Source organism: Scyliorhinus torazame, chromosome 1 (assembly GCF_047496885.1).
Source record: "Scyliorhinus torazame isolate Kashiwa2021f chromosome 1, sScyTor2.1, whole genome shotgun sequence".
In the NCBI taxonomy this organism is placed as follows: domain Eukaryota; kingdom Metazoa; phylum Chordata; class Chondrichthyes; order Carcharhiniformes; family Scyliorhinidae; genus Scyliorhinus; species Scyliorhinus torazame.
This window is the reverse complement of record NC_092707.1, coordinates 228,621,113-228,634,044: the sequence shown is the minus strand read 5'-3', so window position 1 is coordinate 228,634,044 and position 12,932 is coordinate 228,621,113. Positions and strand designations below refer to the sequence as shown.

Genomic DNA, 12,932 nt, shown 5'->3' with positions numbered 1-12,932 from the left:
TCCTAATTAGAAGAATAGATATACAGTGCATACACATCACAATCTTACCAATTTGACTGCTTCCTGTGCTGCTTCTTTGGAGCAAAAGGTGACAAAAGCATACCCCCGATTTAAGCCAGTCAGCGGATCCATCATCAGGCGCAAATCCCATATTGGCCCAGCTTTTTCAAACAAAGGGACAAGTTCGTCTTCAAAGAGATCCCTTGGTATTTTGCCTACAAATATCTGACAAAATTGGACCAATGTTAATAAGGTATTCATAAGACGTGGCTTTCATTGATTAAAGAAAGTGGATTTAAAAAAATGATTTTGTATTTACCAACGTGTTCGGTCATAGGTTAACATTTCAAATGTCTGATTGCACAGACATCAACTTTCAAAAGCTGGCATGTTAATCAATTTTCAGTTCAAATTTCATAACATCCCCATAATTGAGTGCAACAACACTTTAAATGCTCTCATCGGGCTATCCTAACAAAATAATCCCCAATCAGTGTTACTCACCTCAGTACCAATGTTAGGTTGAGGACCCGAATGTATCGTAGGTGGAGGAGGCCCACCATACTTCCTTTGTCCTGTAGTGACGTCAAGTGTATATCCTGTTCTTTCTAAGAGGGCCTAAGAAAGTAGAAACAAAGTTTAACCATCTGAAACCAGCAATCAATTTTCTCAGTTGATGCGGATAGTTCACAAAGCTGATTCCTGGGATGAAGCGGGTCTCTTAAGAAGGTCAAACAGGTTGGGTTTATACTCATGCGAGTTCAGAATGAGAGGTGACTTATTGAATCACTAGATCCAGAGGGGGTTCGACAGGGTACATGCTGAGAGGATGTTTCTCCTTGTGGGGGAAAATGAGAGGTCTCCCATTTAAGACGAATACGATGAAGAATTTATCTCACTGGGTGGTGAGACTTTGGTATTCTCTTCCAGAGAGCAGTGGAGGTTGGGTCATTGGACCTATTAAAGGCTGAGGTTTGAGATTTGTAAGTTAATTAAAGGTTATGAGGGACAGGCAGGAAAGTGGAATTGAGACCATCGTCAGGTCAGCCACTGAATGACAGAACAGGCTCGATGGGTCAAATGGACGACTCCTTATAACCTTGAACAGCATGCTGACAACTTGCCATCTAGGTATGTGAATGGAGCAACATAAAGTAACCGATGTCCATAGAACCCAATCCCATTTGATGGTGTATCGATTGGCTTGTGAAATAGTTAAGACATGTGACAGCCAAAATTTAACTCTGAATAAAAGTGATACAAACTAAAGTGGTTTAAAAGGTATCCAGTCATGAGCTTTAGAAATAGAGATATAGAGCATAAAAGAAAGTTAGTGAGCCAGTGAAGAACACTGGTTTGGCCTCAACCAGAAAGTGTCCAATTTTGGCAACCACACTTCAGGAAGGAACTGAAGACTTGAGGGGTGCAGGGAAGAATGACAAGAAACGGCTCCAGGAGTGAGTGACTTTAATTATGTGGATAGTTTGGAGAAGCTTGGATTGTTCTCCTCGAACAGAAAATGGAAGACACATTGACAGAGGTATAATGAGGGAGCTGGACAGGGTAAATTGAGAAATTGCTCCTATTTAGAGAAGAACCAAGAGCTTGAGGACATCAAATTCTTTTAAATATTTTTATTCAAATATTACCCCAAAATAACCTCAACACAACTATTTTATACCAAAACTACCCCTTCCCCACACAAAGACAACCCTATTGCATTGAACCCCCCACCCCCAACTTCAATGAGTTCCCCGAAAAAGGCAATGAACGGCAGCCACCGTGAGTAAAACCCATCCAGCGATCACCTCATTGCATACCTGATCATTTCCAATACAGAAATTACATCAGGTCCCCCAATCAGGCCGAAACCTTAGGTGGCACCGGCAGCCTCCACCACAGCAAGACTTGCCTCTGGGCTATTAGCGAGGCAAGGGCCGATACCCTGCCTGCAGAACCAGCAAGTCAGACATCCCAAAAAGGCCACCAATGTGCATGACTCCAGCTTAACTCTCGGAATAGTTTAACTCCCTGACATAGTTTTGAAAAAGGAGACCCAAAACCGAACAAACTTGGGACAGGTCAAGAATATGAGTGTGGGGTTCGCCAGCCCTCCAGAGCAATGCTCATACCTGTCCTCCACCTCCAAGCACCCACTCATACAGCTCAAGGTGGTGACCAGGGAGTGTATCAGACGTAACCTTGCACACAAGAGGGGCAGCACGGTAGCTCTGCAGTCTCACGGCGCCAAAGGCACAGGTTCGGTCCCGGCTCTGGGTCACTGCCGTGTGGAGTTTGCACATTCTCCCCGTGTTTGCGTGGGCTTTGCCCAACCCAAAGATGTGCAAGGTAGGTGGATTGAACACACTAAATTGCCCCTTAATTGGAAAAATTAATTGGGTATTCTAAATTTTTAAAAAACCTTGCACACAATTCAATTCCATGAAGTGCCTCACGCCAGCCTTCACCCCACCAGACTGGCCAAGTGATAATTATTGAGCGAGGCCCAATCATGGGCCACCCAAATACCGGAAACTAGTCCTGGTTGGATGAAATGATAACCTCCCTAGTTCGGCACCCCTCCCACTTTTACGCAAGTTTAGCTTATACCCTGAGAAAGGAGCCAAACTCCCGGAATTCCTCCATTATCTCCCCCGCATTGGAGTGTAGGTCCACAATGTACAACAGCAAATCGTCCACATATAAGGACACCCTATGGTCCCTCCCGCCGCACCCTATCCCCTCCTACTGGTAGGTGACTTCAGCGAAATAGCTTGGGGCTCAATCGTTAAGGCAAACAACATTTGAGATAATTAGAACCCCTGCCGTGTAGCCTGTTCAGTCATAAGTACCCAGAGCTCAGTGCATTAATACAGACACTTGCAGTGGGGGCCCTGTAGAAACGTTGAATCCAAGGTATAAATTTTGGCCCAAAGCCCCCCCCCCCCCGAATATCTCAAAGAGATACCCACACTCAAGTGCATAGGAGCAAGGCTAATTAAATTGCTCTTAGAGAGCCAACACTGATTTGACAGGTGGATTGTGCAGTAATCATTCGATCGTGCTGTAATGTCAATGTTTTACATGCCTTAGAAAAACAATAAATGACAACATTTAAAAAGAGGCCGTCCTCCCCGAATCCCAACGAATTTGGAAATTCTGTTATGATTTTAATATTTCCAGACCAGCCCACATGGTTGGAAGCCTCGAGTTAAAATTAGAAATATTTACAAGTGCAAAGCAATTTAATTAACCTTCTGAGAAACATTTGTCAGATACACCAAGCAGCATGATCCTGAGCCACAAAGAAGGGCCCTCTCTTAATCTGTCAATTTCTCCACAGGCAGAGGCCTGTAACCTGCAGCTGAATGAGGGCTCCTGACCTTGATCGATCAAAACAGATTTTGATGACAATTAAAGGGCTTGCTTTCTTTAAACTTTAACATTTCACTTGAGAATATATTACGTTTTTTGTAAAGAAAACAAAAATGTCAATTGCCCTATTTTGCATTATTATTGGCATTTGAGTAACAGCATTAAGATTTTAACTAAATTTTAAAAAGGCTCTTCCCATTAAGATTGCCAACCCTTAATCTAGGACATTAGCTTGGGCATTACCATGTCCCTCAGCACTCCGAAGAGTTGGTGGTGTGGTGGTATTGTCACCGGACTGGTAATCGAGAAACCCATGGGGACCAAGGTTCAAATCCCATCACAACAGATGGTGTCAGGTCAGATTTTTAAAAAAAATCCAGAACTGCCATAGTAGATTGTCAGAAAAATCCATTTGGTTCATTAGGCCTGATCTATAGCAATGTGGTTGCCTCTTTAATGCCCTCTGAAATGACCAACAAGCCACTCAGTTGCATCAAACTGTCAGAAAGTCACTTAGGGAGGAAGAACAGAAAATGCTGGCAAAACCCAGGTCTGGCCGCAACTGTGGGGAGAGAAACAAGTTAATGTTACAGATCTCTGAAGAGTCATATGACTCAAAATGTTAACTCGGCTTCTTTCAGATTTCCAATATTTAGCTTTTACTAAGATGGAGCACACGGCATCAACCTAGGCACCGGAATAGACAATGGCAAACTCAACCCAGTCGCACTTTGGGCGTACCTTCACCACATGGATTGCAGCGGTTCAAAGTCAATTGGGGATGTGCAATAAATCATAGATTATCATAGAATTTACAGTGCAGAAGGAGGCCATTCGGCCCATCGAGTCTGCACCAGCTCTTGGAAAGAGCACCCTATCCAAGGTCAACACCTCCACCCTATCCCCATAACCCAGCAACCCCACCCAACACCAAGGGCAATTTGGACACTAAGGGCAATTTATCATGGCCAATCCACCTAACCTGCACATCTTTGGACCGTGGGAGGAAACCGGAGCACCCAGAGGAAACCCACGCACACACGGGGAGGATGTGCAGACTCCGCACAGACAGTGAACCAAGCCGGAATAGAACCTGGAGCTGTGAAGCAATTGTGCTATCTACAATGCTGGCTGAGCCAGCAATGCCCACATCCCATGAATGAATAAAAAAGGGAAAGTCCTTTCCCAGTTGCTATCTGGCTTTCCCTGCTGCAAGCATTACATGGATTAGACTAACTGAGGTTCAAACGGTCAACCCTGGCTAGCAAAGAACTGGTATCTATAAATCCATAATCCACTTTTGCTAAGCATGCAGACAAAATAAGTTCGTAGTAGTTTTTCTCAGTTAAAGAAAGAAGCACCAAGGCAGAAATATTTGCTACAAAATGTCAGATAACAAGCGAGGCCTATTACATGAATGTAAGTATTGCACCTTAATTTTTGTCTCATCTGGACCTTTATTAGCATCTGTCACTTTAGATCCTTGCTTTTCCCTCTGTCTGTAAGTCTTCATTACTCCACATAGAAAGGCACTTTTATTCTATACATGGAAGAAATATCAATGGATTAAATCAATGCCTTTAAAACAACAAGTCTCAATAACTACTAACGATGGAACTAATTATTTTTCCCTGTTCCTGCTCCTGAAGTACAAGATTTACCTTTTCATGAAAACATTCAAGAGTTTCATTGGATTGGAAAGACTGTTTTCTCTCATGACAAAGGATCCAACAAGTAATGGAACATGAAATTCCATTGTTGTTAATCATATCACAGCACAAATATCATCAGTAATCAGCAATATATCAGAAAGAGAATTCACAAAAGATAATGTACATCCAACCATTTTGACCTTGATATTAAACTATATCGCACTATGCACAACAAATCCTACACTACATGCGGAACAAAATTCCCATTTATTTTAGCATTAAAAACAAATTTGTCACTTTAGCCAGAAAAACGGTGGCATTTGCTAGCTCCAAGAATGGCACTCATACCCCAGTCAGTATCCCAAAGCTATCCAAGATAAATGAAAGCAATTGTAAAATGTTAAATATGATCGTTAAAAATTATGACGCACCACACAAAAAGTGCACCAACTTAAAATCAATTTTAGGGTTTAAATGTTTATGGGAGGTTTTATTCACAATCAAAAGTGCTTTTTATTTAGATTTCTCATAATCTTCATACAATTTGTTTAATTATAATGAATAGAACAATCCTTACCTGAACATGGGAAAGATCACTTTCCTTAAATTGCTGTAGTACTGACAATGCACCTTCTTCATTGAATTCCCTCAAGGCATCAATTGCTCTCTCGTCTAAATCACTATGAGAAACCAAACCTGAAGAAAAATCCAGGGCATAAATAACAGCAGAAATCTGGCAGTACAACTCAAAATATGCAATAAAATCTGATTTTTCTCTTTAATAATTAAAATTAAATATACATACTAGCTAAAATGTGACTCCTTTCCAGAATCCCCGTACCAGCAATCTGTCCTAGTACCAAAGCTGCAGGGTGAAAATAGGCCCAACTCTCCTGGTACAATTGGCATGGTAAGCTTGAGCCCCCAAATCGAGACTCTCCATTCTCCAAGTACCAGTTAATACATAACCTTGGTACCATCAATAACATTAGGATTTGTCTGTTTGAACTTGCTCGACTTGGGCTCAGTTCCACTCAATCAGCGACAAATGTCAGAATAACTTTCCCTGTACCTGCTCAAAAAGGTAGTGAGCTTTGATCCACTCAATCCAATTTAGATCATGGTAGGTGACTTGAAATGCCTTGCTGTCAAGTCCAGATTCTGAATCTCAACCAAATGTTGATATTTTACACACCTGCACTTTCCAGCAGTCACTATTTGTCCCCATGATTTCAGGAAAGGAAATATAGCAGGAAGAATGAATACATCTGCACTCAATATACGGTACTACAAAAACAAACATTTATATAGCGTTTTAACAGCAAAACATTTCCAGTTGCTTCACAGGAATGCTAAAATTTGAAACCAAATTACTTAGGAGTGGTCGGCCAAATGCTTGGTCAGATACAGATTTTATGGAAAGGCTTAAACTAGAAGAGGAAAGTAGAGGTTTAGAGCTCGAGGCCTATGCTGCAACAGCGGAGGAATGAAAATCAGGAAATTGCCAGAAAGACTTGGAAGATCAGAGATGAGAGTTGTTTGGCTACAGGTTAGAGGTAGGGATGAGTGTGGAACAGGGTTGTGAAAACCAGGATATAGAATTTCAGCTGTCAATGGATCAGGAGCGAATGTAAGCCAGCAGTGTTTTTATAAATTCAGGTTTCTACAGATTGCAAGGCAAGCTGCCGAGCCAATAAGCAACTGGATTAGAAAAGCAAAATGTTATTCAATGAAAAGGCTATAAAACGCAGTAGAGATCTGGGTGCCCTCATACATGAATCACAAGAAGTTAGTATGCAAGTATTTAGGAAGGCAAATGGAATGATGGCCTTCATTGCAAGAGAGGTGGAGGATAAAAATATGGCAGGCTTGCGACAGCCATAAAGAGCATTGGTGAGACAGCACCCGAAGTACTGTGAACAGTTATGGTCTCGTCATTTAAGGATGGATATACTTGCATTGGAGGTGGTTCACAAGCAAATTCCTGGGGTGAAGGGTTGTCGCCGCAGGTTGCGCCCAAATTGAAGTTTAGAAGGAGGGGTGAAATATATCAGACAGCGTGGATGCTGAGAGAATATTTAACCTCCCACTCCCAGTATAATCCAGAAGTTGGTAATTGGTCCAGAATAAGTGATTCTAAAGTAAAGGGCCCAACGTGCTACCAGGCGCATTATAAAACAAGGTACGACACCTATAATCAGATAAGGAGGTATTAGTTAGGTGATCAAAAACCTGGTCAGAGGTAGGTTTTAAGAAGCGTGAAGAAAAGAGATAAAAAGGAGATCTGGGACAGGAACCCAGAGCTTGGGACATGAGGCAGAGCAATTGTAATTGGCAATGTACAAGAATGCCAGAATGGAAGACTGCAGATATCTTGGGGTTGTGGAGTTGATTACAGAGACAGGAAAGGGCATAACTGCAGTTATTTGTAAACAAATGAGAATTTTAAAGTCAAGTCATTGTGGAGCAGCACGGTAGCATAGTGGTTAGCACAGTCGCCTCACAGCTCCAGGGTCAATTCCCGGCTTGGACGCGGAGTCTGCACGTTCGCCCCGTGCCTGCATGGCTTTCCTCCGGGTGCTCCGGTTTCTTCCCACTGTCCAAAGACGTGCAGGTTAGGTGGAATGGTCATGATAAATTCCCCGTAGTGTCCAAAAATGGTTAGCTGGGGTTACGGGGAAGCGTGGACTTAAGAAGGGTGCTCTTTCCCAGAGCCGGTGCAAATTCGGTGGGCTGAATGACCTACCTCTGCACTGTAAATTCTATGAAATCATTGCTTGATCATGAGCCAATGAGTTAAGACACAGGCAGCAGAGTTTTGGATGACCTCAAGTTTACAAATGGTGGGAGATCAACCAGCAGTGCATTGGAATAGTCAAGTGTAAAGGCGAGAAAGGCATGGATGAGGCCTGACGTCAAGTCGGATGCAAGGAGGCCCAAGCTAAGCGGGTAAGAGTTTTGGAGCATATCCCATTGTTGCCTGAGTAAAAGCAGTTTTAATTCTTCTATCTTTTTCTGGCTAACTACTGATGTATTGATTTCAGCCAATTTTAGGAACTCGCCCCCCCCCTTTACACTGCCCTGAAGCTCAGTATATTATTGGAGGAAGTTTCTGTTCATCCAATACTGGATGCCAGATAAGCAGTCTGATAATTTTTGCAACAGTGGAGGAGTGAAGAAAGGTGGTACCGAGATGTAGCTGGATGCCATCATGTTGATGTGAAAAACAACCACGTGTCTTTGGATGATGTTGCCCAGGGACAACATGTACAAGGAGAAATAGGAGGTCACCAAGGATAGATCCTTGTGGGGCACTAGAGATTATGATGCAGGAGGTGCAAGAGAAGCCACTGCAAGCAATTCTCTGGGCTACTTTTCGAAACAAAACAATGGAACCACGTGAAAGCATTCCCACTCAACAAAACGACAGTGGGGAGGTATTGACAGGAGAATGAAGGAAAGTTTTCTTTTGTCAGAGAATGTAATTTGTGACTTTGATAAGATCCATTTTGGCTGTGGCTGGAGCAAGAACCCGATTGAAGGGATTCAAACAACTTCAGGGGAAATAGGAACAGATTTGGGACAAGACATTCCTTAAGAGGAAAAAGACGCTAGAGGTGGGGCATGTTTGCAAGGATGGTGGGATCAAGGGTTGACCTTTTTGGGGAAGGGGTACAGTTAAAAGACAGAGGGGTAACACCTGAAGACACAATACCTGGTTACAATATTGGCAAACATGTGGCCAGGTTGGGTGCGTTTGCTGATCAGCACCGATGAGCTGAGACAGGGTCAGATGGATAAAATAAAGCACTCAGGGTTATACCCACAGCGAGTTCCAATTTTTAATGAGCAGCTGAAGTAGATTCTCACAAAAGGGTGGGGAAGAACAATTACCAGAACACCTTACCTCCAAAGGACATTCCTTTGCTTTCTACTGTTTGCATTCTTGTGTAAAGATTCCCAAACAGGTAGAGCAATAGGCCTACAATATTCACAATAATGCTAAAAGGTTTTGCAACTTATTCTATGCATGAAATTTTGTCAACACGATGACAAAAACACTTGTTTCTCACCACTTTCCACCTCCAGATGCAGGTGCCAAAAAAGCAGTGTGAACATTTTCAAAGAATTGAGCATCGGATTCAGTCTGTATCTCAGAAATGCAACTTCTTCTCAGGTGTGCATTACAAATCCCATGGCACTATTTTAACAGGCTAATTCACATGCCCAATATTAATTTCAAATGCCAAGAGGAGTCTTCCTACACTGTCGGGAGTGACTACACCAGAAAAGTATTTCACTCACACCTTGGATTGTCCAAAGATAGTGAACCAATCCGTATAAATGCAGATTCCCTCCAAACTTATTTTGACCAAGTGACAAACGTCAGAAGTGTAATTGACAAGAGCAATAGGGATAGGAGTCTTGGTTTTTTATGCTAACTGTTATGACTCACTCTGGCTGACTAACCAACTTTTAGACTGGCATCAAAACGATCCTGCTGGTCTGCATGGCTGAACAATGTTTTTGGCCCTATAATACACCAAATGGGGAATTTCAATCTTCTCTCAAGTATCAATGTTTTCCTCTCAGTGATAACTGATCCTGAATGAGATTAACCCTGCAGATAGACACAACTGATCTAGCTAATGAATACATATTTTCTGTCTATAAATAGGTGCACTTCATTTGTAGATGAGCCAATCCAAGTCACACTCTGCCATCCATGCAAAAACTATATTTAACGTCAGATTTTGATTACACTGAGATTTGACCAGTACAGAATGAAGATAGTGTAAGGGACGTTGCAATAGGTAAAGATTCATTGTCTTGAACTGATAACAAATTTAGCTTTGGTAGTGTACACGTAGTTTACAATCCATACCTGCTAAATAAATTTCATCTAGCTTGTCTGCTACTTTTTTTGGTAAACCAGCGCTTAATAAAGTTTTATAGTGTTCTGATCGAACAACGGCAGTGGTAGTCTCCATCTGTTCTTCTGTACCATTTCCATTCATATGTTCGGTAGCCATTTCGTCAGTGGACATCTGTACACGTGTACAATTGGAAGCAAAAACATGCGCGGTAATGTCTTCAATCAGAAATGGATAGTAATAAATTGAGAGCAGTACAATTAATAAAAGACAAAGAGTAGAAAGTGATCATAGGCTGACTAGGAAATCATATTGCCAGCTCGGTGTTCTCAGCTTTAGTAGTCATCGTCCACATCCCATGAGACAGCGTTGGGTTTAGATCAGTTAACATGTTGAAGTTAAAAAATGAATAGTAGGCGATAAAATGAAGACTTCCCGCCCTTTTCAACACTCCTCGGGTGGTGGTGCACGCCAGCAACCACCGGCATTTTCATACATGTCTGGGCTGTTTCCCCTCCCGCCTGGACTGCAAGTGGGAACTTAAACCGTCCCCACCCCAACCAGCCATACCGCAGGGCCGATCACCAGTGGGGAGGGACGAGGTCAGGTCGGCATCTATACTGGGAAAGAGATCGGCATCTATACTGGGAAAGAGATCGGCATCTATACTGGGTAGCCGGTTCTCTCCACCCCCCCCCCCCCCCCTCGTTCCCCAGCTTTTTCGCACCCCCCAGGCTCCCTCTGAACTCCTCCCGGCTCCCCCCACCCCCAACTCTTCCAGGTCCCTCCCGACTCCCCCATCCCTCTCTCCGGCTTCTCCCCCATCCCTCTCTCCGGCTTCTCTCCCCCCCCCCCCCCCGCCGCCGAAACCAAGCAGGTCCATTCCGTCTCTCCCCCACCCCTCTCCCGACCCCCTCCACGATCCAGCGCTTTCTTCCCTCCACGCCGCCGCCATGTGACACAAAGGCCGCATTCCAGCTTCTCAGCCGCCATTTATCCTCAAGCCACTGAATCCTTCTCCCGGCCTGCGGCGAGCAGGCTCTGCTTCCTCCCTCTGCCCCCTCCCCAGGTCAATGCCGAGTGGGGGCTCCGGCACTGCCTGCGGCCCTGGGCCCCGCTCGATTTTCGGGCAGGGCACCGGCGCTCCCGCCCCCATCTAATCCCATTCCCCATCCGCGAGTCAGCAGCAGGCAGGGTAGCAACACCGAGGCTGCTGCGAGCAGAGCGGGCCGGCAGCGGGGTGTGAATGCGGCTGCTGCCCTCTCGCCGAGCTCTCTTACCTTGCCCTCCGCTCTCTCACACTCGGCTTTACAAAATGGCGGCTGAGTTGAGCACGGCGCGCGGCTCTCCAAGCCCCCGAGCTGCACTCACGCGCTCGCATGGCGGGGTCTCCCGCCCTGCCCCGCAAGGACACCGGCGACGCTGGGCGGGGCCTGGGCCCGGACCCCGCCCCTTCCGCCTCCCATTGGGCAGTGGCGGCCGGGGCCCCGCCCATTCTGCCAGCCCGGATTGAGGGCCGGCCCGCTCCGTTATCTGGAAAGCCTTCAGCCTGCACTGTCCCAATGCAACCATGCAGCCAACCTGCACTGCGCCCCCTCCATGACCATACAGCGGATGGTTCCGGCACAGAGGGAAGCCGTTCGGCCCATCGTCTCCATGCCGGCTCTCTGCCCATTCCCCAGCCTTCTCCCCGTTTATCTCTTCAGATGATTATCCAATTCCCCTTTGAGTGTCAGAATTGGATCTACCCCCACCACGCACAGGCACTTGCCACATAAAACGTTTCCTTCATGTCATCGTTGGCTCCTTTGCCATTCGCCTCAAATCCTCTGCTTCTCAACCCTTCTCCAATTGAGAAAAGGTTTCTTCCTACCAACATCTGTATGAAATCTCTGCTCAGCCTTCTCCGAGGGGCCAGCGTTCTCCAATCTATACATATCAGCCACAACATCGGCCCCCTTCCCCTCCAGCAGCTCCGGCATTTCCGATACTCCAAAGATCACCACCATTGGGACCCGCCTGACCTCCAACCCCACAATTTTAGATAACATCCAAAACACCCCTTCCCAGTAACTCTCCAGCTTCTCGCAACCCCAGAGCATGTGCATGATTCGCCGGACCTCGCTCACACTTATCGGCCACCCCTTGGAGGAATCCACTCATCCTTGCCCGGGTCATATGTACCCTATGCACCACCTTAAACTGAATCCTGCACGAGGACGAGTTTGAATTCATCCTATGCATCGCCTCGCACCACAGTCCCCAGCCTATTTCCCTGCCAAACTCCTCCCATTTGTTCTTGATCCTCACTACTTGTTCCCCAACCACCCATATATAGCCCCAATCCTACCCTCTCCCGACTCATCCGGGAGCGGCAGTTGCTCTAATAGGGTGTACTCCGGCAACCTGGGTTATGTCCTCCACTCCTTTCATGCAAAGTTTCTCACCTGCATATATCTAAATTCACTCCCTTCGGCAACTCAAACCTCTCCCACAATACATCTAGACCTGCAAACGTCCCTTCCAAATATAAGTCCCTCAACAGTCCCGCCTCCCTGCATTTACCATACATCGCATTCATCTCCCCCGGCTTAAACCTGTGGATCCCGCACAGTGTTGTCAACACCGACATCCCCTCCAACTTAAAAGTGTGTTTGCAGCTGATTCCACACCCTAACCGTTGACTGTCCAACCGGGTTCCCCATATACTTCCCCGGAGCCAGTTGCAGTGGAGGCGTCACCAAAGCCCTCAGACTGGATCCCCTACAGGATACCTCCGTCATCTTGGCCCACTTCGTCCCACCACCATCGCCTCACCTTCTCCACATTGCCCAATAATAGTGCAGCAAGTTTGGGAATGCCAACTCCCCTTTCTGCCTCTGTAGCAGGGCCCTCTTTACCATATAAACTCTGAAATCACTATCTCCAATTTCCAGAAGAAGGCCTCAGGGAGAAAGATTGGGACGGTCTGGAAAACAAACAAGAACCTTGGCAGCACATTCATTTTTACCACCTGCACCGTCCCTGTCAG

General features: G+C 45.4%; 1 protein-coding gene across 7 annotated transcripts in view; it reads right to left on the bottom strand.

Moving 5' to 3' along the window:
* The window catches only part of LOC140419274 (heterogeneous nuclear ribonucleoprotein Q-like), a 28,131-nt gene extending 16,784 nt beyond the window's left edge, over positions 1 to 11,347 (bottom strand). For all 7 annotated transcript variants that reach the window (XM_072503118.1, XM_072503124.1, XM_072503131.1 and 4 more), the window contains exons 1-6: positions 11,182 to 11,347; positions 9,913 to 10,075; positions 5,605 to 5,723; positions 4,808 to 4,915; positions 505 to 618; positions 49 to 225 (exon numbers count right to left, since the gene is read on the bottom strand). In XM_072503118.1, the coding sequence (XP_072359219.1) occupies positions 49 to 225; positions 505 to 618; positions 4,808 to 4,915; positions 5,605 to 5,723; positions 9,913 to 10,075 (681 nt within the window). In that variant the 5' untranslated portion in view covers positions 11,182 to 11,347. The remainder of the gene's footprint in view (positions 1 to 48; positions 226 to 504; positions 619 to 4,807; positions 4,916 to 5,604; positions 5,724 to 9,912; positions 10,076 to 11,181) is intronic.
* Positions 11,348 to 12,932: the final 1,585 nt, after the last annotated feature.